At 36.6% G+C, this 23,546-nt stretch overlaps 1 protein-coding gene across 2 annotated transcripts in view; it reads left to right on the top strand.

Annotated features, from left to right (window-relative positions):
• RGS22 (regulator of G protein signaling 22) overlaps window positions 1-23,546 on the top strand; it is a 181,628-nt gene that overhangs the window by 67,535 nt on the left and 90,547 nt on the right. For both annotated transcript variants that reach the window (XM_049700216.1, XM_049700215.1), the window contains exons 10-14: window positions 3,759-3,933; window positions 7,601-7,734; window positions 9,935-10,049; window positions 11,500-11,622; window positions 12,445-12,546. In XM_049700216.1, the coding sequence (XP_049556173.1) occupies window positions 3,759-3,933; window positions 7,601-7,734; window positions 9,935-10,049; window positions 11,500-11,622; window positions 12,445-12,546 (649 nt within the window). The remainder of the gene's footprint in view (window positions 1-3,758; window positions 3,934-7,600; window positions 7,735-9,934; window positions 10,050-11,499; window positions 11,623-12,444; window positions 12,547-23,546) is intronic.

The following is a 23,546-nucleotide window of genomic DNA, read 5'->3' as shown; positions in this document are numbered from 1 at the left end:
TCTGGCTATTTCTGAGTTATATCCTTTTATAGTAAGCCAGTCATGTAGATTAAGCAAACAAAAATATTGTGGATAATGGGAACCAGAATTCTCATCATTGTGGAAGAGAGTTACAAATATAGAAGAGAAAAGAGTGAATCCTGTGGTGATGAACTGGAATTAGAGGTGCAGATGGAAAATGCAGCTTTCACAAACTCATGTTACCATACTAATTATGAAGACTAATTCACTGAAGAAAAAACAGGACAAATCAAACAACAGAAGACCATGCAGACAAGAAAGAAAACAACTTGCAAGAGAAAATCTGAAATTAAACGTGTGTGGGATTTTCCCTGGGAGGGGGAGGGGAATATATTGGAGGACTCTCTAAATGAAGGGTTCCACATAATTTTTACTACAAATGTTTCATTAGAGTAAAGGCAGTTATCCTCTTGAGCCAAGTTTATTCACCTAATGCAAACTTCCCTATGTCAAATACACCTACTATTAAGAATAAATATAACCGTATCTGAAAAACCAAAAAAAGTGAGTCTTTTATAGAGCAAAGTTTTTGAATTCTGATGAGGCCTTCTTTTTATGGATCATGCCTGTGGTGTCAAACCTGAGAACTCTTTGCCTAACGCTATATTCTGAAGATTTTCTCCTATGTTTTTCCTAAAAACCTTATAATTTTATGTTTTACATTTAAGTCCGTGGCCCATTTTGAGTTATTTTTTACATACGGTGTGAGGTTTAGGTCAAGGTTCAGTTTTGGTTTGTTTTTTTTCTTGCTTATGGATATCCAGTTGCTCATCCTCATTTATTGAAAAGGCTGTTTTTCCTCTTTCCTTCTTTTCTATGTTTTTCATTAACATACAGTGAAAGCAAACTGTATAGATTCACATAACCACCATGACAATCAGTGTACAAACAATTCTATCATCTTAAGAAACTCTCACACCACCCTTTTGTCATTAGACTCTTCCCCCACTCCCAACCCCTGGCAGCCACTGATCTGTCCTTTGTCACTATAGTTTTGTCTTTTTAGAATGTCATATAATTATACAGCATTAACTTCTGTTGGTCAGCATAATGCCACTGAAGCATAATGCATCCCAATTGTTACATGTTCCGTAGTTTATACATTTTGTTATTTGGGCTTTCCGGTTGTTCTTTGTTGGTAAGTAGAAATGTGATTGAATTTGTGTGTACTCACTCAGTGTTGGAGAGGGCAAAAGCCCTTCCAGGCTCAATTGCTAACCTCAGACAGGCCTGCTATGCTTTTCTGGCTCTTTTGGTGCTGTTGCATTCTCAGGTCCATCAGGCACTGCCTTCTTCTCACCTACACACCAACGTCTTGCAAGTCTTATGGCTGATCTTTTGTACCCACCTGCTTGTATATTGGGGTTTGGGGGGATACCGTGTCACATTAACATTTTGTTCTAAATGTCGTCCGTGAGTTTTTGGTTTTGCCATCTAGCTGTGCTGTCTGTTTTTATGAAGGGATTCTGAGAGGTAGAAGAACAGTATTGCTGACTTTGCCATTTTCTCAGAATTCTTAACCTTTTTTCTTGATCTAGCTAAATCCTGTATATTCTTTAAAATTCAAACGTAAACACAAACAAACATTCATGTCACCACCATGTTGCTTGGGAAATAAAGCATTACCGAGACCCCTGAAGTTGCCTTCCTGATCACACCATCCTTACTCCCACTTGGGGGTAGCCAGTATCTTGACTTCTGTGATTATTGCCTTGCTTTTCTTTGTAGTTTTACCAACAATGTATGCAAATAAATCCCTAAGCATGTATTTTTATCTGCCTGTTCTACAACTTTATAAAAATGGAATCATGTTGTATGCCTTCTTTGCGTCTTCTATCAACAATATATTTGTAAGATTTGACTGTAACTGTATTTAAGAGTTTTATTAATTTTCACTGTTGTATATGGCATTCCAGTGCATGAATATACCATAATTTATTTAGTGTTTAAAAAAATTGGTGTCATTTTCTCTTTTCACAATTGCAAGCAATGCTGTACACATATCCATTTTTCCAAACTAGTTGTACCAATTTGCATTCCCACCAACCAGAATATGACAGTATCCATGGCTACAAATCCATGGTAACATTTAGTATTGTCAGAGTCTTAAATTTTTGCCTATGTATTTGGTATGTCATTGGTGTTTTGTGCTTTTTCACTTGCATTTCCCTGATTATTGGTGAGGTTAATAACCTTTTCAATATTGAGTGATCATTTGGATTTCAACTTTCATGAATTGCTTGTTTATCTTCCTTGCCCATTTTTCTATTGTGAGATACATAGATAGATAGATAGATAAATAGATATAGATAGATATACACACATTCGCATACACACACATGTATATACATATATATATATATATATATATATATATATATATATACACGTGTTTACACACACATATATTGGATGCAGTTCCTTTGGTGATTTACGTGGCAAATACCTTCTCCCACTCTCTAGACCTTCAGATTAAGAGGTGTACAATCAATGTACATGAGAACCTGTATGATGGAAGTGTGAAAAAGAATACAATACCTGTTTAGGATTGACTGTGAAATGTAGTCCACAGTATTTGATGAATTCACGTAGTGGCTGATAAAAAATTAATGCAATGAATTAAATAAAAATGCAAGATTAAAATGGGGCCATGTGAATATACTGTGATGATGGGAATTAGAAAATTGATATACCCAGATTTCCTGTCCAGCACATGTATGATTTATTTGATCAGGGTCTTGTAAATATGCCCACTTACTAATTGGCATGAAAATAAGAGGTAATTTTAGATATTTCCAAGTCTGCAAGTAAAGGTTTTGAAATATGGTGTAAAATGACCACCCAGATCTTTACAGGGTGCTTTCTGATCCTAAACTAATTATGGACTTTGGGTTCTCTTCCACTCCTAACCTGTGTTTACATCAGGGAAGTATCTACCATCTTCCTGTTTTTAAAGGGAGGCAATTTTCTACCAGGACCTGAAATATGAAGTGAAATTAGTCTTTGGACCATGGCACCAGGGGGAAAACCTAGTCCAAGAAGTAATTAACAACAGGCCCTGCCAGCTGGAGTTAACCCCATAGGCAATATGGGAATATCCATCAAGTTAAGTGGGGCCTTGATACTGTGCCAAACATTCTTTTTCCTAAATTTCTGGCAGTAGTGTAGGTCTTTCATTTATTATCTAAATTGTTATAAAATTAATTCTTACCTTTAAATTTAAGGCTTGAAAATAGATCATATGATTCATAATCCACTTTAGTAGTATACTTAAGCATTATAAAAATGTTTATATATTTTTAAATGTTAATTTAATCCACTAGTTTTTATTTGGTGTTATAGATAAATTGTAAACTGCTTTAAAACAGATCACAGATGCATTCTATTTTTGTTTTACTAGAAACTGTAAATTATTTTTTAAAATTCCTTCATTAACTAGATATATAGGTTTCTTTTTCTTATCAAACAGATAATAATTTGAATGTAATTTTATTAATTATTTTTTCTTCGTGTATATTGCCTCTTTATATTGTATAAGTGAATGTGATTTCAGGCAGTTGATATATCATAGAATAACATTGGAAGGAGGGGCTAGGCAGCAGAAAAAGAAGAAATTATTAGAAAAGAGATGTGGCAAGACTGATAATTGTGAGCGTAGATATTATACATTTGGTAGCGTTTTGATTTTTGAGGCTTATTGTCTAGTTTAATCTTAAATTTGTTTTTCCTCCAACTAGGGCACCGAGATTCTGTGTTACTCATTCATCCTCAACAAAACATGCTAGTGCTGAACTGAAATTCTGGCACCTTCGTCAAGAGAAACCAAGGAAAGATGTCGACCCTTTTCCACAAATGGCAACCCTCTTGCCATTAAGACCTAAATCTTGCATTCCACAGATACCTGAGATGCAGGTAGGATGTACATTGATACTTTGATCTCTTAAGTTTGTAATAAAATATCCATGCTTGGGTTTTGTACACTAATACTTAAGTTTCATCATAAACCTTTTGTTGTTGTTTTTGCTTGTCGTTAATGTACATGCTGCAACAATTAGGAAATAAGAAAACCTATGGTTTGTTCTCCACCAATCAGCCAATGTGATCTTTTAAAAATGCATGATCATGTACTCACTTGCTCAAAAACTCTCTAGTGGCCTCCTCTCTCACTCAGAATACAAGCCAAAGTCTTTACACAGCTGTTCACACCCCTGCTGACTTCCTGACCTTATTTCCTAGCATTCTTCTCTAGCTTACACCACTCCACACTGGCCTCTTTGCTGTTCTTGGAACACACCAAGCAAAAACCTGGAAGGGCTGCACTTGCTGTTCCCTTCCCTTGCAGCACCCTTCCTCCGGATATGTTGCCCCTCACTCACTTTGGTGTCTGCTCAGATATCCCTTAATCAGAGAAGCTATCCTTGACTCTTCCATGTGAGCACACTTGTGGAGGACAGCACAGATACCCTCCCTCACTATCAGAGCCCTCTGCTCTGCTTTATTTTGCTTTATTGTACTTAAGACCATGTGATCTATGTTTATTGTCTTTCAGCTCCTACTAGAATATAAGGGATTTTTCTTTGTTAACTGCTTTTCCTCAGTGCCTAGAACAGTGCCTGGTGCTTAATAAATGTAAACTGAACAAATGAGTGAAAAGTAGCAACAGCAAAATTAGAAATAGTGAACATTTTTTCACAATGGGGAAGAATAAGATAGTACAAAAAATGGGGAAAAGTCCACAAAGAGAAGAAAAGTTAACCAGCTTTACAGAGAAGAAGTAAATAATCCTATATGCTTTGGCATAGAGATATAATAAATGTACCTAACACCTGCATTTCAGAAGTAAGGAGCCTTATTAATCTTTCTAGCTTTAAAGGTGTCACAGAATGTTAAGTGTTATTAGCCATAGCCACACACAAACCCTTCAAAAAAAAGATTACTTTATGATCAGGATATCTTATTTTTAAAAGTCAGGAAGATGTATAATTACAGTTTTTAAAATTCTGCTTCTACAAGTAGTGCTTTAGAGCTGGAAATACCTTACAGTTTTTCTATTAGTGATTTCTTAATCCTGTATACATACTAGAATCACATAGAGAGTTTTTAAACATACTGGTGCCTGGGTCCCACCTTCAGAGAGTCTGATTTAATTGATATAGACTGGGTGAGAGTCACTGTAAAATCAGGAGGTTGGCTTAGAATTGAAGTTCTCATCCTGCCTGAACATTAGAATCACATTTTAGAACCTACATTTTAATAAGACTCCTAGGTGATGTGTAGGCAAAGCATTGCTACAGGCTGGTGGTTCTCAAGCTTCAGCATGTGTGAGTCACCTGAGTCCGAATAGAGACTTCAGGGCTGCACTTAAAGATCAATATTCAGTAGGTCTGGGATGGGGCCCAAGGATTTGCATATCTAACAAGCTCCCTCCCACGTGATGTTTTTGCTGCTGGTCTGGGGACCACACTTTGAGTTAGTGTCACTGTAGTGAGCTAATGGTTTCTTATCCATTGTTTAGACATTTTTCTGACCTCCTTTGCACTTGTGGCCTTTTTGTATGCCACTCTACTGATAAATCTGAGCTTCCTTGTTAGCCCATGTGACTTTGTGACCCAGTCACAAACCTTAGAGGTGTGGTGTAGGGAGCACATCATCTGATAACATTTGGCTTTCTGAGTACCATCACCATATGTTGTCATCGGTGTTTTCTAGTTGGATAACTAATTCTGATCTCATTCTGTTTCCCCCGCAGAAAACAGTGTAAGGAATGGAACTCGATTCTGTTTTCTTTATTTTTCCTGTTTTAAAAGTTGAGATATCATTTATGTAGAGTAAAATTCACCCTTTTTAGTGTACTGTTCTGTAATTTTTGACAAATATATACATTGTGTAGCTACCATCACAGTCATGATATAGAGCAGCTCCTTAACCCACCCCCCAATTCTACTGTGCCCTTTTGTCAGTTTTTTCTCTGTCAGTTTCTTTTTGGCTACTTTTCTTGCTTTCTCCCAAGCCAGAAAGCTCAAAAATTCTAATTTAGGCCATCCTCTCATTTTAAGTATAATACACTTAAAATTTTTTTTTATATTAAGGAAACGTTTTTATTGTGGTATGGTAAAAAGCACATAACAAAATTTACCGTCTTAACCATTTTCAAGTGTACACTGAGGTAGTAAGTATATTTGCATTGCTGTGAAACAGGTCTTCAGAACTATTTTATCTTGCAAATTTGAAACTATATACCCATTAACCAACCCCTCCTGCATCCCCTGGTAACCACTATTCTACCTTGTGTCTATGAATTTGCCACTTTTGTATGATACACTTTTCATAAGCCCAGTCCCCTGTGGTCCCACTCATTTAGTGAGTATTGGTTAATGTCATGCTTTGTTCCGAATTACTAAAACAGATGTGAGCCCTGACACCTAGAATGTTATAAGTAAAACATACTTAAGTAATTAATTTTGTTTATAGAATTCTTAAAAAAATATGAGTAGCTGTTAGGCACCTAGAGTGTATATGAGATTTTATTGTTTGTTCTGGATAATAAAGCATCACAAATAAATTTCTTGCTCTCCAGCAGCACATATTACATTCTAATTGAAGTTGACATGTAAGAAAAGTTTGTTTCTTTTTCAAATTATAAAAATAATAAAACTACTGTAAATTTGGAAACTGAAGAGACAAATCACTCAGATCTCACCGACTTCTAGACAACTATTAACCTATTTTCTCTTAGGCTTTTTGTGAATTTTTAATTGTAATATACGTATATTTTTAATATACTTATATTTTTAATTGTATAATATACAATTTTTAATTGTAATATACTTATATCTTTCGATTCTGGTAATTTCTTCATCAGTATTTTTCCATAATTTTCATAATCCTTACTTTTAAGTATTATATAATGTTACATTTATATATTATATATATAAATACATGTATAAGTATATATAATTGTTTCTTTCTCCTCTCTTTGGACATTTAGGTGTTTGTATTTTTTTGATTCATGTATGTAGCATCTCATGTTCTAGATTTAAATAATTAACTTTTGCCATAAAGAACATTTAAGAATGAGAAGAATACGCATGAAAATAAAATATCCAAAAATGGAAGGAAATAGTTCTGTTAAGATATAAGTCTCTTATGGACCAATGGTGTCCACACATCTTTTCCCGCCCTGCTACCTGCATTCCCTACCCCACCACACACACATACACATACACACACAGGGCACTAAAACTTATTCAGTTACAGAATAAAGAAAAGTTTTTACAAAGTTCTTCCTCCAGGAAAGAGTCTTTTTTCATAATAACATAAAGCCTTTGGCCTTGTTATTTTAATACTCTCAATAGGTATAGGGATTTCAGCCTGCTGGTTGCATGAAAGTCGGAGTTTGAGACGGAGAATAAAAAATATTCTCCGTCTCAAACATAGCATGGTAAGTGATAGAGTGAGGAAAGAAATCCTCTAATCAAAACAATTTTGAGGTATTTTTGGAGAGCTGTGCTTTATTCTCTGTCCTTTTTTTCCCATTTTGCCCATTTTTCACTTTGTTCATTATCTTACTACTTTTTAGAAAGAAGAATCCAGTTTATTACAACTTTCTAAATCTCCCAAGAAACCACCTAGAGTAAAAACAGCAATTCAAAAACCTTGGAAGAGTGAGTCTTTGAATCCAGTTTTTCCTAAGGATGATGTGATTAAGAAAGGGTAGGTGCAGCTTTTTGTGTCCCAAGTGCTTTTCTGCAATGATAAGATTTTTGAAGAATTTAAAAATTAAATAGAAATTGAAAACTAATACTTTTCTTTTTTTACATGAGTTCTTATATTTCAGGGATAGATACTAGAGGGTTGTATTTCCCATGCATACTCTAATTAATCGTAGAATGCCAAAGATTGGTAATTTTAAAGAGGTGGTAGTTATGATCTCTAGCTTCTCATGAGCTGTACAATCAAAAGATGTCTCTGAGAAGATTGCCCTTCAAGTCTTTCTTTTCCCTGCTCAGTAATGTTTCTCAAGCTTGAGAACTCAAAATACCCTCAATAATATTGTACTTATTTAATACAGTATATTTTAAAAATTCGTTTAGATTTGCCCACCTATTTATGCTTTTCATTGTTCTTTATTTCAAACGGAGTTATTTTCCTTCAGCTTGAAGAAATACCCTTTGGTGTTAACTTTGGTGTGTAGTCTGCTGGTGGATAATGATTTGTTTAAGGATTTATTACTTCACTTTTATTCTTCTTTATTGAGATAAAATTTACCTGTCGTAAAATTCACTGTTTTAATCATGTTCAGGTATACAATTCAGTGACTTTTAGTATATGCACAAAGTTGTAAAACCATCACCACTATATAATTCCACAACAACTCATCAGCCAAAAAAGAAGCTCCATCTCATTAACGATCACTCCTCACTCTTCCCTCCCCCAACCCCCGGTAACCTCATCTACTCTCTGTACCTTTCCCTTCAAAGGAGAAGAGAGGGAAGGGTTCAGTAACCAAGGCAATGGGGCTACCTTGGACAGGAAATAGGACACTTCTTCCTGAGACAGGATGGAAGGAAGTATGGGTGGGTGTAGGTAAATATATCTGTTGATAGATAAATTTGAATGCTTTCAGCTGCAAATAACAGAAAAGTTGACTAACAATGGCCTAGACAAATGGAATTATGTTTTTCACAGAGCAAGAAATCTGAGTGCAGGCAACTGCCAGTATTGGTTCACCAGATCAGGAGTATTGAGGCCTAAGTCTTTGTAATGCTCTTGGCCATTCCTTTATAGTCAGTGGTGTTACAGCTCCTGACATCAGGCTTTCAAATCATAAAGAAGGAGGAGGGGCAATATCCATTAATTCTCTCCCTGTAGTCAGGAAAGCAGGCTTTCATAGAAGCTCCCCAGCAGACATCGTTTTATATCTCAGTCATAACTGTTACATGACAACCCCTCCCTACCTGGAGTCTTGATAAGTGAATATTCAGCTTTTTCAGTATTTTAGTGATGCTGGTGATAGAATCATGTTGTCAGAAATGGGTGTTGAGTTAGCCAGTCAATTAATAGTGTCTGCTACATGGCACAGGGGAAACTGAAGCATGATGTACCTACATTTTGTCTGAGAAGAACCTGCAGAGTAATCTGCTGGTGGATTGGCGTGGAGGAAGGCTGGTGAGTTGGAACAGGCATGGGTTATGGAGCTGGAAAATGAGGTTTGGAAGAATTGCAGTGGGCTATGGGAGAGGGAGCTGGATGAGAAAATATAAAAAGCTAATGTTGAAAGTCATTAGTCTAACTCCAGAGTCTTCCATCATCTCATCTCAAACCACCACATATAAACCCTTATGAATCCCACCTGTTGTGAGGATTAAATATGATCATATGAATTATATTTGGCACAATGTTTGGTATGTAGTTTAGCTGTTAGTGTTCTCTTGCCCTAAGAAAATTAGTTAACTTGCTGCATTTTAAACAAGACTTTGCCTACTTACCTTCATACATTGTTCACTCTTCTCACCATCTGAAGAACCCCTCTAAACACAGCCCCCACACACACATACACACAGAATTTATCTTCCACCCATTACTCAGGAAGAAGCTCATTTCTTTAATTACTAATATAGCTCCAAGGGACTTCTCATTCTTACACACCCATAGTTTTATTATCCGTCCCAGACATTTGGCATCTGTGATATGTTCACGAATTCATTCAACCAGCAGTTATTTTATTGAGAGTTGTCTTTATGTATGACTGTACCTCATTTTCTCAACTGCCTCTTGAGGGCTGGACTTGATGCTGATACTTTTTTTTCTAATTCTCTCACAATGCTTAGGAGCACGCCTAAGATTCGGTGAATGTATACCAAAGGTGCTCAAAATATTTGTTGATCAATTAGTTCTCATCCCTATAATTTAGGTCAAGGCACATGTCAGAAAGCAGCAAAATTATTTGTTTAGCATCTTTTACTGACATTTCTGAATGTCTGAAGCCCCAGCTGGGTAGAAGATATACTTATACAGAAGAACCTGTGGTAAGTATTTTGAGAACTGAGTAATTTGATTCCTCATTTAACCTATTCAGTGTCCCCTGATTTTAGAGAATTTTTAGTGATTTACCATAATGACTTTTTTCTTTACTGAACAAAAGAATTATTTTTTCCTTACAAAAGGATTTTTATGCAGAAACTTTCTATTTCCTTTTGTAGTACCATGTTGCTGTGTACTCTGTTGATTACTGTTTTCAAAAACAGCTACATTCTCATTTTGGTATGATCACACCTCAGACACAAAATAAAGCCCTCTAGGATTTTTATTACATTTTTAACATTTTATAAAAAGTAATATTCTATGTTATGTTTTGGAAGTATGTTTAGAACTTTTATAAAGCAGAGTATTTCCAGTGTGTGGTTACTTTGATAATATGGATTTAATACACCAGTTCTAAATGAAAATTTCACATTCTTTAGCAATTATACTTTAGGTAGAAACTTTCGTAGTCCTAGTATGGACTGAACATTTGCATATAATTTTGGACTATTTATTTTATTCTAAGCAAACAGTTCTCCTTTTCTTCTATTTAGTATTATTTCCTACCCAAATAATGATTTTTTAGCTTTGGAATGCTAATGGTTAAACATCATAAAAACATTAAATTTTCACCTCAGAATTTGTTTAGTAGGGGGATAAAGGGAGAGGCAGAGAGACACTATAACAGAGAGCAAGAACCTGACTTAAACCCTAAATCGTCCATTCCACAGTTATCTTAAGATTACAAAGAAGTAGTCTGAGTTCCACACAACAGATAGCAAAGAGCTCATGTGAATATGGACGCCCTTCCTTATTCTAGAGTTACTCTTGTGCTTGGAGAAATAGCCAGCTTTCTGTGTTTCAAGAACGGTGTTAGGCTTGCCAGCACTGTTGGCAGAGAAGCCCATAAATAGCAAAGTTTTATGAGAACTTATACTGCCATTTACACTCTGAAGGCCGTGACCTGTATGGAGTGAGACTGTCCAAAGAGGGACCCCGTAAGGACAGTTAATGAGAATCACTGAGAGGCCTTGAAGATATTTCTTTTTATAACTCTCTTGTAGCTATTATAGCAGCGGTTCAAGGCTAAAATAACAGTAAATACGTAGGAAAGAGGCCACCAACAGAGATTTGGAAGACTCCTAAAATGGTGTCACGGTGCCTGAAATGTGAAAATAGTTGAGGTTGGGAAGTCAGTTTAATATTAAGTTTGAAATCAGATTAGTTTATAATAGAATGAACTCTGCTGCTATAGTTGGCTCCATAAACGAATCTTGTGGGACAGGCAGATGCAAACATACTGCATTAATTACATATATGGTACAAAAATAAAATAAAATAGTCCAGTGGGGAAATGACAGCTTGGTAGAATTTATGAAACCCTGTTGTTGTACAATGCCATAAAAAAATAACAATGTTTCTGGGTGGATAATGTACTTCTGTTTTGTTATCTAGATTAAAACCATGGCAGATGGTGCCTTGGGAGGATTTCACATGGAAAATTTGTTGCAATCTTTGTATGTAGAAAATAGAGCTGGATTCTTCTTTACTAAATTCTGTGAGAACTCAGGGAACAAGGTAGAAGATAATTATTTTAAATCTAATTTTATACTTTTACTTCATTTAAAATGAGAGATTGAAATAATTTAATGCTCAAATAGTTATATTTGATGTTAAAATTCCCATCTCCTCTGGTAAGAAATCTCATGTTAAATATTTAGTAAAATTTTAAATATCTTAATTATAATTCTCTTTCGTTCATTTTCCTACTAAAATTACAAAGAAAAGTAAAATACAGATAGACAAGAATTGACTTGCATTATTAATAATAGATTACTTTCATATAACTTTGTTTCAGTGTAATGTATATTAACTTCAGTGCTGATTTCTATCAATCCTTTACGTTTTATTTTTAATAAGTCTAACAATGACAGTTGCAATGAATAGTAACAAACTTTTTCTAGGTTTTTTGTTTGCTTGTTTTTTAGTTGTCACAAACAGTCTTTATTTTGCTCAAATGAAAAGTATTTCACTAGCTCAATTATTAGAGTTGTGTTTGCTTCTGGTATAATATACATTTGCCCACATATATCAGAATACCTTCAGATTTTGGTTTCATGCCAGAGATAACATGATTACTTTTTAATTATTAACTAGAACACTTACTATTTTAATGACCAATTATGTGAGAAACGTATATACAAAAATATAATGATCCAGTGACAATACCAATAAATAATTTGTATGTTGCCAGTTTGTGATACAAGATAAAACCACCTTAAATTGAACCTGATTTATAGTAACACCAAGGAGCTAAACAATTATTTTTATTTGAAATTAGAGCTTTGTAGAGCTTTAATAATTGGGTGGTAGTAATTTATGTACTTTTTCCATCTGCAGTTGTGGAAGAACAGTGTGTACTTTTGGTTTGACCTACAAGCTTATCATCAGCTTTTCTACCAAGAAACAATTCACCCTTTTAAAGTATGCAAGCAAGCTCAAGTAAGTAGTAAATAATGTTGGTTCAATGTGAAGCACTAAGTACACAGAAATGAAAAGTTGTGTCCAGCCTCAAACAAGAGAAATCTGGGAGTGTGGGCAGAAAGGCAGCAGCTAAATTGTTGCCATTGAGTTACTTTATTTAAATGTCAGCAGAATATTGTTTTATAATCTGATTTGTGGGTTCTCAGTTTTATCTATTTTATTTGGTATGCCTTATTTTCTCTTTGCTGCCTATTAATTGCTCTTCCAACAAAGGACATCTTATCTTTTTTTCTAATTTATGCCTTTTTGGTTTGGTTGTGAGTAATTTAAAAGAGAACCCTGAGAGAGGACTTGTAATGAATCATTGAAGTGATTGGGAGCAGAGGCATTGACCAAAGATGTTCTCTGAGCTTCCTGCAGCAATCAGCTGTTGGAGATACTTAGGCTATTGGACCGTCTAAAGATGGGGAAAGAATGTTGACTGATTCTGTGTGGCATAGGCCCTGTGTCATCACCTGGCCTTCTGTGCTACATGCTATGTAAGACAGATACTCAGAGTTGGAGGAAAGAACATCTTAAGACCTCTCCAAAGCAAAATAGAGGACGGAGAACAGAGGATTCTCTGCAAAGAGAAAGAGAGAGTAGCCATTTTTTGAGGGGAGAAAGAAAGGGAATAGAATTATGACTCAAGCTAACTTATCTTTTCAGTTTTTATTCTTAGGCTCTCCTAATCTTTTATGGAGAGAGGTCATCAAGCCTAGAAAACTGCTGATCACTTCTATATCTGTTGACCACTTAAGTGGTTCTTATAATCTGAAATAACCCCATTCCAGGGGACCTTTCCTTGAGCAATGCTGAGGAGATTAGCTTCGTCATATTGTTTATTATCGTATTATAATCTTATTCAGGACATCAGAGAGTACTCCTGGGTGTTTGCTGTTACCTCCACCACCCTGACTTTGGCATTAATAACTATGTTTTATAAATCAGCTGACAGAACTTTGTACTTTTTACCATGAGAATTAGGGCTTCGGTTCCTACAGAGCCCTGATCTGGCTCCATGAAATCATGAAACTGTATCTCTAATTTGCCAGTACCATTTTCTGAGACCACACAATTGGCTCTTCTGCTTGTTAATCCTTTACCTGTAATTCTCTACTTATCCTCCTTTCCCTAACCTATTGCATCTGACTGCTAAAGTGCCACCATTTTTTTTATGTTTTCACCACTACAAGGCTGACTCCTCTAAAAATCTTCAGCAGCTCACTCAGTTAAGTAGGTTTTTTTGTTGCTGTTGTAATCACAATATTTCCATATACTTGTAAAAGGGGAAATTCTGTTTGAGCTTGGTAGACGTTAATTCTTTGTAATGGTATTCAACCAGCTATAAATGATTGTGAAACAGGATACACTCACAATTTTGTTATTCTGAGATATTCTGTTTGGGGATTATCGAGGCCCATAAGCTTTTTATCCTTCCGTAGCTTCTCTTTTGAAGAGTCAAAACAGTATGGGGGGAAGGGAGTGATGGAGACATTGGTTTTAGTTTAACTGGGGGAAATAAAAGGAGCAAATCATGTAATCTTTTGGACTTGCTTGCTTTTTGCATCTGTGGTTATTTTATTTTTTGGTTAGTGGAGCAATTGTCTAAATTGGTTTAGGTTTTAATTATCCAAGATTTCTGCCCCCAGATATAAGAATTGCTTCTAATACCATGGTCCTATAGATTTGTTTCACAACATGAAATACCATTGGTTTCTTTATAATAGAAATGCTGTATAACTTCCTTCAAGGGTACATGTACAATACAGATCTTTGGATTGATCAAGCCAATGGCAGAATATAATCAGCTGGCACTGTGTTAAAGTTGCCATTAACTTGATTTTTTTTTTTTTTTTTGCGGTACGTGGGCCTCTCACTGTGTGGCCTCTCCCGTTGCGGAGCACAGGCTCCGGACGCGCAGGCTCAGCAGCCATGGCTCACGGGCCCAGCCGCTCTGCGGCATGTGGGATCTTCCCGGACCAGGGCATGAACCTGTGTCCCCTACGTCGGCAGGCAGACTCTCAACCACTGTGCCACCAGGGAGGCCCTAACTTGATTTTTATATTGTCTTTGTACATCTGATGAGCTGCGTGGTAAGAGACCAGGGGTTGATTACAAAAGACTTACATGCTTTTCTGTATGCTGATCGACACATTACATACCTTGAAGTTTTATTACCTCAAGAAGTATTGCAGAAATATCTGTAGGCAGACTAGATGGGAGGTCAGTGATAGTGATTTAGCATGACTAACTGTGTTCCAGGAGTTTGAACGACAGTCTTGGGCACATCCTGAAGGTTTCATTGCACAGCTTCCAGATAGAATCGTTCAGTTAGGAACCAAATGAAATGGTCTTGGCAAGGAGGAAGAGAAGCACCACCAGAGTGCAAAGATACAGTCTTTGATCCTAGCAACAACTTGCCAGTGGACCATCTATCACTGCCAAGATTTGGAACCAAGATTTCTGCCAATAGTCCTACTGTTTTTTTAACATTACATACTTGCTTCAGTGAGACCATTACAATAGAATGAAGTGGATCTGGGTACCACAGTCTTTTGTAAGTTCTTCCATCTTTGTAGAAATCTTTCAAACTGTATCCCAACAAAAACTACACATTTAGAATTTACCACTCTCCAAAGCATATACATTGGGATTTTAAAAAAATTAGTAAAAAAAGAAAGTATTATACATGTTTACACATATGTATACATACACACAAACATGTTCAAAATAAAAAATCAGTGGGAAGGAGGAAGAGAGAAAAAAAGAGTAAAAATTAGAGCCTAGGAGCAAAATTATGTGGAGAATGTAGGAATTAATGAGTAGAGAGGGTAGATAAGAATGAAATGAAAGTGAGGAATAAGAGGATTGCTAGGTAAATCCACGGCACTTTTACCACAGAGTGCTATTGAATATAAAGATGTTCTTGCAGCAATGTGAGATTTTTGCCTTATTGAATTGAACATCAGGGTAACACATTTTTAAACTGAAGTATAGTTTATTTACAATGTTTCAAGTGTACAGCAGTGTGATTCAGAATATATATATATTAATTTTGTTTATACCCAGTAAGTAGTCTCAACTATTTTTTTATTACCATCAATGATGTATAGATTTATTTAGTTATTTATTTAACATCTTTATTGGAGTTTAACTGCTTTACAATGGTGTGTTAGTTTCTGCTTTATAACAAAGTGAATCAGCTATACATATCACGCACAAATTTCTTGCTTACCATTGGTTTTTGCATCACATTCCTTCCTTTGGGTTTGATTTCTGAAGAATAGCTTTTAATAGGTTTTTCATTAGGATTTACTAGTGGTAAAAATCAGATTTTTTTGGTCTGAAAATGTGTATTTTCTTCTCTCATTGATCATTTAGCTGAATATAGAATTCTAGGTGGACAATTTTCTCTCAGTACTTTGCAGATATCATTCTACTGTCTTCTGGTTTCTATTGCTATTGTTGAAGAGTCTGCTTTTGCTCCCTTGAGGGAGGATGTTTTTTCTCATTCCTTTTATAATCTTCCCTTTGACTTTGGGGTTCTGTATGTCACCTCAATGTGTTTATTACTACAATTATCTTTCTTGGGTCTAAGTTGCTTATAGAATCTGAGGAGTCATGTCTTTCATCAATTCTGGAAAATTCTCAGCCATTATTTCTTTCAGTCTTTCTACTTCTCTTTTCTGGATTCTCTGGTCAATGTTGGTGCTTTTCAGTCTATCCCATATCTCTCTTAATCTCTCAAGTTTCTCCATCTTGTAATATCTGTGTTATATGTTTTAAAACTGAACAAGATCAATTTTCTTTGATCTGTTTTCCAGTTCATATTTTATTTCTTCAGCAGATTTCAATCTGCTGTTTAACCCATCCATTGAGTTAAATCATTTAAGGAATTACTTTTTATTATTATTAGACATTCTACTTGTGTTTTTTAAATCTTCCTGGTGATTTATCTTTTTGTCTTATTTTTCTTCATGTTTTTAGTTCTCCTTTTATGTCTTAAGCATTTTAAACATATTTTATAGTCTGTAGCTGTGTTAGGTATCTATTCCTACATAAGGGTATTATCACAACTTTGTGGCTTAAACAACACACCTTTATTACCTCACAGTTTATACGGATAAGGAGTCTGGGCACAGCTTTGCTGGGTCCTCCACGAGGCTGTAAATCAGGATATTGACCAGGGCTGGTTTCTCATCTGGGGCTCACCTGGGGAACAGTCTTCTTCAGTGCTCACATGGTTGTTAGCAGCATTCAGTTCCTTGCAGACCACCAAAATAAGAATTCATTTTTTGTTAGCTGTCAGCTAGCAGCCACTTCGGCTCTGTGCCATGTGGTCCTCTCCATATGGTAGCTCACAACATGGCAGCTTGCTTCTCCAAAACCAGCAAGGGAGGGAGTTTCTTAGTAAGACTGGCATTACTGTCTTATGTAACATAATCATGTACACGTAATCACATAAATCTCATTGTTGCTGCATTCTGTTGGTTAGAAGCAAGCCATACGTTATGCCCACACTTAGGGGGAGAGGGTTATGAAAGGGAATGAACACTAGGAGACACTGTTCATGGGTGCCACCCTAGAGTCTGGCTGCTACAATATCCAATAATTCCATGATTTGTAGTTCTTGGGAGAACTAATTCTGCTATTTATTATTTCTGCTGACATGGTGGATTCTTTCCTTCTGTGTTTTGTAATGTTGAATTATGAGCTCTTATAGTAAAGTTTTTATCTGTGGTGCTTCTGTTAGGCACATTTTTAATGCTAATTTGTCGTCTTGGGGTTTCCTCATTTGCCAAGTGTAATCTTGAAAACCACACCCACATGATGCTAAACTCATGATAGTGCATCCTCAGGAGATATTTTTCTTTTACATAGAGTATAAGCCAAGACAAGCAAGCTTCTTTTTTGTTTCCTAGGTTTGGTAGTTGTATATATGTACATTTTTTCCCACTCTGTGTTTCACTTTGTGTGTACCCCTTCAAGGACCATGGTGTACGTAAGGGTCTCAGTGTTACATTTTCACTTTGTGAGGGTCCAAGGCCCTATCTCCTGTACCCTGTGGCTCTTATAACCCACATCCTTGATTCACCCCATGGTAGTCTCATCATCAGCTCATGCTTAGCACCCTGGTTTTCAGTACACTCCTTAATTTTGACCCATGGTAATTTTCCTTACTACCACAGCTATGCATTTAAAAGGATATTAGTTATCCTTTATCCAGTACTTCTAGGCAGTTTATAGAGAAAAAGATTCAAGTAATCTAGCCTGCCAACATACCAAAAAAGGGAGTCTCTGCAAGAAGCAGTCATATATTTTCTAATTTAATACCCATAGTAAGAATGGGAGGTATTTTTATCCTATTTTTTATAGATAAAAAAGAACCTAAGGCTTCCCTGGTGGCGCAGTGGTTGGGAGTCCGCCTGCCGATGCAGGGGACACGGGTTCGTGCCCCAATCCGGGAAGATCCCACATGCCGCGGAGTGGCTAGGCCCGTGAGCCATGGCCTCTGAGCCTGTGCGTCCGGAGCCTGTGCTCCGCAACGGGAGAGGCCGCAACAGTGAGAGGCCCATGTACCGCAAAAAAAAAAAAAAAAAAATCTAGATCTCTGAAATGTTAACTTTGCCAAAGTTTCATAGCTGGGAACAAACTTAAGCTCAAACTTGAGGTGCAAAACCTACTTCAGTGCTGTACTTTGCCTTCTCTGCTCTACATATAAAAGTTCATCATGTCTACCGCAGAGGACTTTGTAAGGTCTGTATAAGATAATGTAGATGGAAATATTTTGTAGTTTAATGTAGGGCACTCTATGAAATAAGTAGGTATTATTATTATTAGAGTCAATACTTACGGTTCTATCAATTGCCTGGTTAATGGAGAACGAAGATAGGAATTTGAAGAAAATAAGATAGAAGAACAGCAGCTCCTAAACCAACAGCTATTCATTTAACCAATACCATAACTTATTCTGAGATTAAAAATACCACTTAAATCAAAATGTGCTTCATATAATTACAAACTTTTAAGCTATATTTTATAATATTCTGTTACTCACTTCTTAGTTAACATTCACAAAGAGCCTGGTATGTGCCAAGTAATGTTCTGTGAATGCAAAGATAATTAGGACAAAGTTCTTGGCTTAAAGAGCTCACTCTGTAGTGGGGGAGAGAGAGAATTATGGAGGTACTTCAGTCACATTTAAAATAAAACCAGATAATAGCATCTTAACTGGAAATTAAATAAGTTCTGCCTTTACTGGCAGATAAAAGTTGGTTATCGTTTTTATTTTTTTAAATCAACATCTTTTCAAATACCTGTAGAAGGGAGAGAACTATTTCCTTTTTTTTTTTTTCCCATTTTTTGAGCCAAACGCTTTAATCCTTTAGTCTTATTCCTGCTCTGTGAAGCAATACAAAATAAATCTCTGTCTTTCGGGTGACAACTCTTCAAACAAAAATATTATACTGTCCTGTTTTACTCCTCTCAACAACTTTAGACTAAATCTCAAATCTTTTACATTTGAGATTTAGGTCTTTAATCTTAGCTAGATGAAATCTTGACATTTGGAAGTCCCATTCCTGACATCTCCACCCAGTAATTTGACAGCTCATAAATATTCTGGCCTAATGCTCTAGTGAGCAACGGTTGTGCCTCTAATCCCTCCAAAGAAATCAGTTGATGGGTCCCATGGCAAATAAGTCAGTCTAAGTGATTACCCCTATTCACCCAGGATCTCTAAGGGTTTACTCTATTTTTTTTGGAATTTTATTTTATTCTATTTTATATATACAGCAGGTTCTTATTACTTATCTATTTTATACATATTAATGTATTTACGTCAATCCCAATCTCCCAGTTCATCCCACCACCAACGACCCCCCCCCGATGCCGCTTTCCCCCCTTGGTGTCCATACGTTTGTTCTCTACATCTGTGTCTCTATTTCTGCCTTGCAAACCGGTTCATCTGTACCATTTTTCTAGATTCCACATATATGTGTTAATATACAATATTTGTTTTTCTCTTTCAGATTTACTTCACTCTGTATGGCAGTCTCTGTGTCCATCCATGTCTCTACAAATGACCCAATTTCATTCCTTTTTATGGCTTAGTGATGTTCCATTGTATATATATACCACATCTTCTTTATCCATTCGTCTTTCGATGGGTATTTAGGTTGCTTCCATGACCTGGCTATTGTAAATAGTGCTGCAATGAACATTGTGGTACATGTGTCTTTTTGAGTTATGACTTTCTCTGGGTATATGTCCAGTAGTGGGATTGCTGGGTCATATGGTAATTCTATTTTTAGTTTTTTAAGGAACCTCCATACTGTTCTCCATAGTGGCAGTATCAATTTACATTCCCACCAACAGTGCAAGAGGGGTCCCTTTTCTCCACAGCCTCTCCGGCATTTGTTGTTTGTAGATTTTCTAATGATACCCATTCTGACTGGTGTGAGGTGATACCTCATTGTAGTTTTCATTTGCGTTTCTCTAATAATTAGTGATGTTGAGCAGCTTTTCATGTGCCTCATGGTCATCTGTATGTCTTCTTTGGAGAGATGACTATTTAGGTCTTTTGCCAATTTTTGACTGTGTTGTTTGTTTTTTTAATATTGAGCTGCATGAGCTGTTTATATATAATGGGCATTAATCCTTTGTCTGTTGATTCGTTTGGAAATATTTTCTCCCGTTCTGAGGGTTGTCTTTTTGTCTTGTTTAGAGTTTCCTTTGCTGTGCAAAAGCTTTGAAGTTTCATTAGGTCCCATTTGTTTATTTTTGGTTTTATTTCCATTACTCTGGGAGGTGGGTCAAAAAATATCTTGCTGTGATTTATGTCAAAGAGTGTTCTTCCTATGTTTTCCTCTAAGAGTTTTATAGTGTCCGGTCTTACATTTAGGTCTTTAATCCACTTTGAGTTTATTTATGTGTATGGCGTTAGGGATTGTTCTTATTTCATTCTTTTATATGTAGCTGTCCAGTTTTCCCAGGACCACTTATTGAAGAGACTGTCTTTTCTCCCTTGTATATTCTTGCCTCCTTTGTCATAGGTTAGTTGACCATAGGTGCGTGAGTTTATCTCTGGGCTTTCTATCCTGTTCCATTGATTTATATTTCTGTTTTTGTGCCAGTACCATATTGTCTTGATTACTGTAGCTTTGTAGTATAGTCTGAAGTCAGGGAGTCTGAGACCTCCAGCTCCATTTTTCTCCCTCAAGATTGCTTTGGCTCTTCAGGGTCATTTGTATCTCCATACAAATTTTAAGATTTTTTGTTCTAGTTCTATAAAGCATGCCATTGATAATTTTATATGAATTGCATTGACTCTGTAGATTGCTTTGTGTAGTATAGTCATTTTCACAATATTGATTCTTCCAATCCAAGAACATGGTATATCTCTCCATCTGTTTGTGTCATCTTTGATTTCTTTCTCCAGTGTCTTGTAGTCTTGTGAGTCTTTTACCTCCTTAGTTAGGCTTATTCCTAGGTATTTTATTCTTTTTGTTGCAATGGTGAATGGGATTGTTTCCTTAATTTCTCTTTCTGATCTTTCATTGTTAGTATATAGGAATGCAAGAGATTTCTGTGCATTAATTTTGTATCCTGCAACTTTACCAAATTCATCGATTAGCTCTAGTAGTTTTCTGGTGGCATATTTAGGATTCTCTATGTATCGTGTCATGTCATCTGCAAACAGTGACAGTTTTACTTCTTCTTTTCCAATTTGTATTCCTTTTATTTCTTTTTCCTCTCGGATTGCTGTAGCTAGGACTTCCAAATCCTTGTCTTGTCCCTGATCTTAGAGGAAATGCTTTCAATTTTTCACCATTGAGAATGGTGTTTGCTGTGGGTTTGTTGTATATGGCCTTTATTATGTTGAGGTAGGTTCCCTCTATTCCCACTTTCTGGAGAGTTTTTATCATAAATGGGTGTTGAATTTTGTCAGAAGCTTTTTCTGCTTCTATTGAGATGATCATATGGTTTTTATTCTTCAGTTTGTTAATATGATTGCTTTGTGTATATTGAAGAATCCTTGAATCCCTGGGATAAAACCCACTTGATCATGGTGTATGATCCTTTTAATGTGTTGTTGGATTCTGTTTGCTAGTATTTTTTTTTAATATTGACATATGTCGTGAATTTTAAAATTTATTTATTTATTTATTAATGGCTGTGTTGGGTCTTCGTTTCTATGTGAGGGCTTTCTCTAGTTGTGGCAAGCGGTGGCCACTTTTCATCGCGTTGTGCGGGCCTCTCACTATCACGGCCTCTCTTGTTGCGGAGCACAGGCTCCAGACGCGCAGGCTCAGTAATTGTGGCTCACGGGCCCAGTTGCTCCACGGCATGTAGGATCTTCCCAGACCAGGGCTCAAACCCATCTCCCCTGCATTGGCAGGCAGATTCTCAACCACTGCGCCACCAGGGAAGCACTGTTTGCTAGTATTTTGTTGAGGATTTTTGCATCTGTATTCATCCGTGATAATTGGTCTGTAATTTTCTTTCTTGGTATTATCTTTGTCTGGTTTTGGTATCAGGGTTATGGTGGCCTCACAGAATGAGTTTGGGAGTGTTCCTTCCTCTGAAATTTTTTGGAAGAGTTTGAGAAGGATGGGTGTTAGCTCTTCTCTAAATGTTTGATAGAATTCACCTGTGAATCCATCTGGTCCTGGACTTTTGTTTGTTGGAAGATTTTTAATCACAGTTTCAATTTCATTACTTGTGATTGGTCTGTTCATGTTTTGTATTTCTTCCTGGTTCAGTCTTGGAAGGTTATACTTTTCTAAGAATCTGTCCATTTCTTCCAGTTTGTCCTTTTTTTTTTTTTTTTTTTTTTTTTTTGCGGTACACGGGCCTCTCACTGTTGTGGCCTCTCCCGTTGCGGAGCACAGGCTCTGGACGCGCAGGCTCAGCGGCCATGGCTCACGGGCCCAGCCGCTCCGTGGCATGTGGGGTCTTCCCGGACCGGGGCACAAACCTGTGTCCCCTGCATTGGCAGGTGGACTCTCAAGCACTGCGTTACCAAGGAAGCCCCAGGTTGTCCATTTTATTGGCATAGAGTTGCTTGTAATTGTCTCTTTGGATGCTTTGTATTTCTGCAGTGTCTGTTGTAACTTCTCCTTTTTCATTTCTAATTTTATTGATTTGAGTCCTCTCTCCCTTTTTCTTGATGAGTCTAGCTAAAGAGTTATCAATTTTATTTATCTTCTCAAAGAACCAGCTTTTAGTTTTATTGATCTTTGCTGTTGTTTTCTTTGTTTCTATTTCATTTATTTCTGCTCTGATCTTTATGATTTCTTTCCTTCTACTGACTTTGGGTTTTGTGTGTTCTTTCTCTAGTTCCTTTAGGCGGAAGGTTAGACTGTTTCTTTGAGGTTTTTCTTTTTTTTTTTTTGCGGTATGCAGGCCTCTCACTGTTGTGGCCTCTCCCGTTGCGGAGCACAGGCTCTGGACGTGCGGGCTCAGCGGCCACGGCTCACGGGCCCAGCCGCTCCACGGCATGTGTGATCTTCCTGAACCAGGGCACGAACCCATGTCCCCTGCATCGGCAGGCGGACTCTCAACCACTGCGCCACCAGGGAAGCCCCGAGATTTTTCTTGTTTGTTGAGGTAGGATTGTATTGCTATAAACTTCCCTCTTAGATCTGCTTTTGCTGCATCCCATAGGTTTTGGATCGTCGTGTTTTTGTTGTCATTTGTCTCTAGGTATTTCTTGATTTCCTCTTTGATTTCTTCAGTGATCTCTTGGTTATTTAGTAACGTATTGTTTAGGCTCCATGTTTTTGTGTTTTTTATGTTTTTTTCCCTGTAATTTACTTCTAATCTCATAGAGTTATGTTCGGAAAAGATGCTTGATATGATTTCAGTTTTCTTAAATTTACTGTGGCTTGATCGGATTTACTCTTACATTTGCACAACTTCACAAGAGAGAAAGGAAACTAAAAACCTAAGTCAATTAATGTCATCAGGCCTAT

The sequence above is a fragment of the Orcinus orca genome, chromosome 17 (assembly GCF_937001465.1).
Source record: "Orcinus orca chromosome 17, mOrcOrc1.1, whole genome shotgun sequence".
Taxonomy (NCBI): domain Eukaryota; kingdom Metazoa; phylum Chordata; class Mammalia; order Artiodactyla; family Delphinidae; genus Orcinus; species Orcinus orca.
Note: the sequence above shows the minus strand (reverse complement) of the source record. Positions and strands in the feature narration are given on the sequence as shown.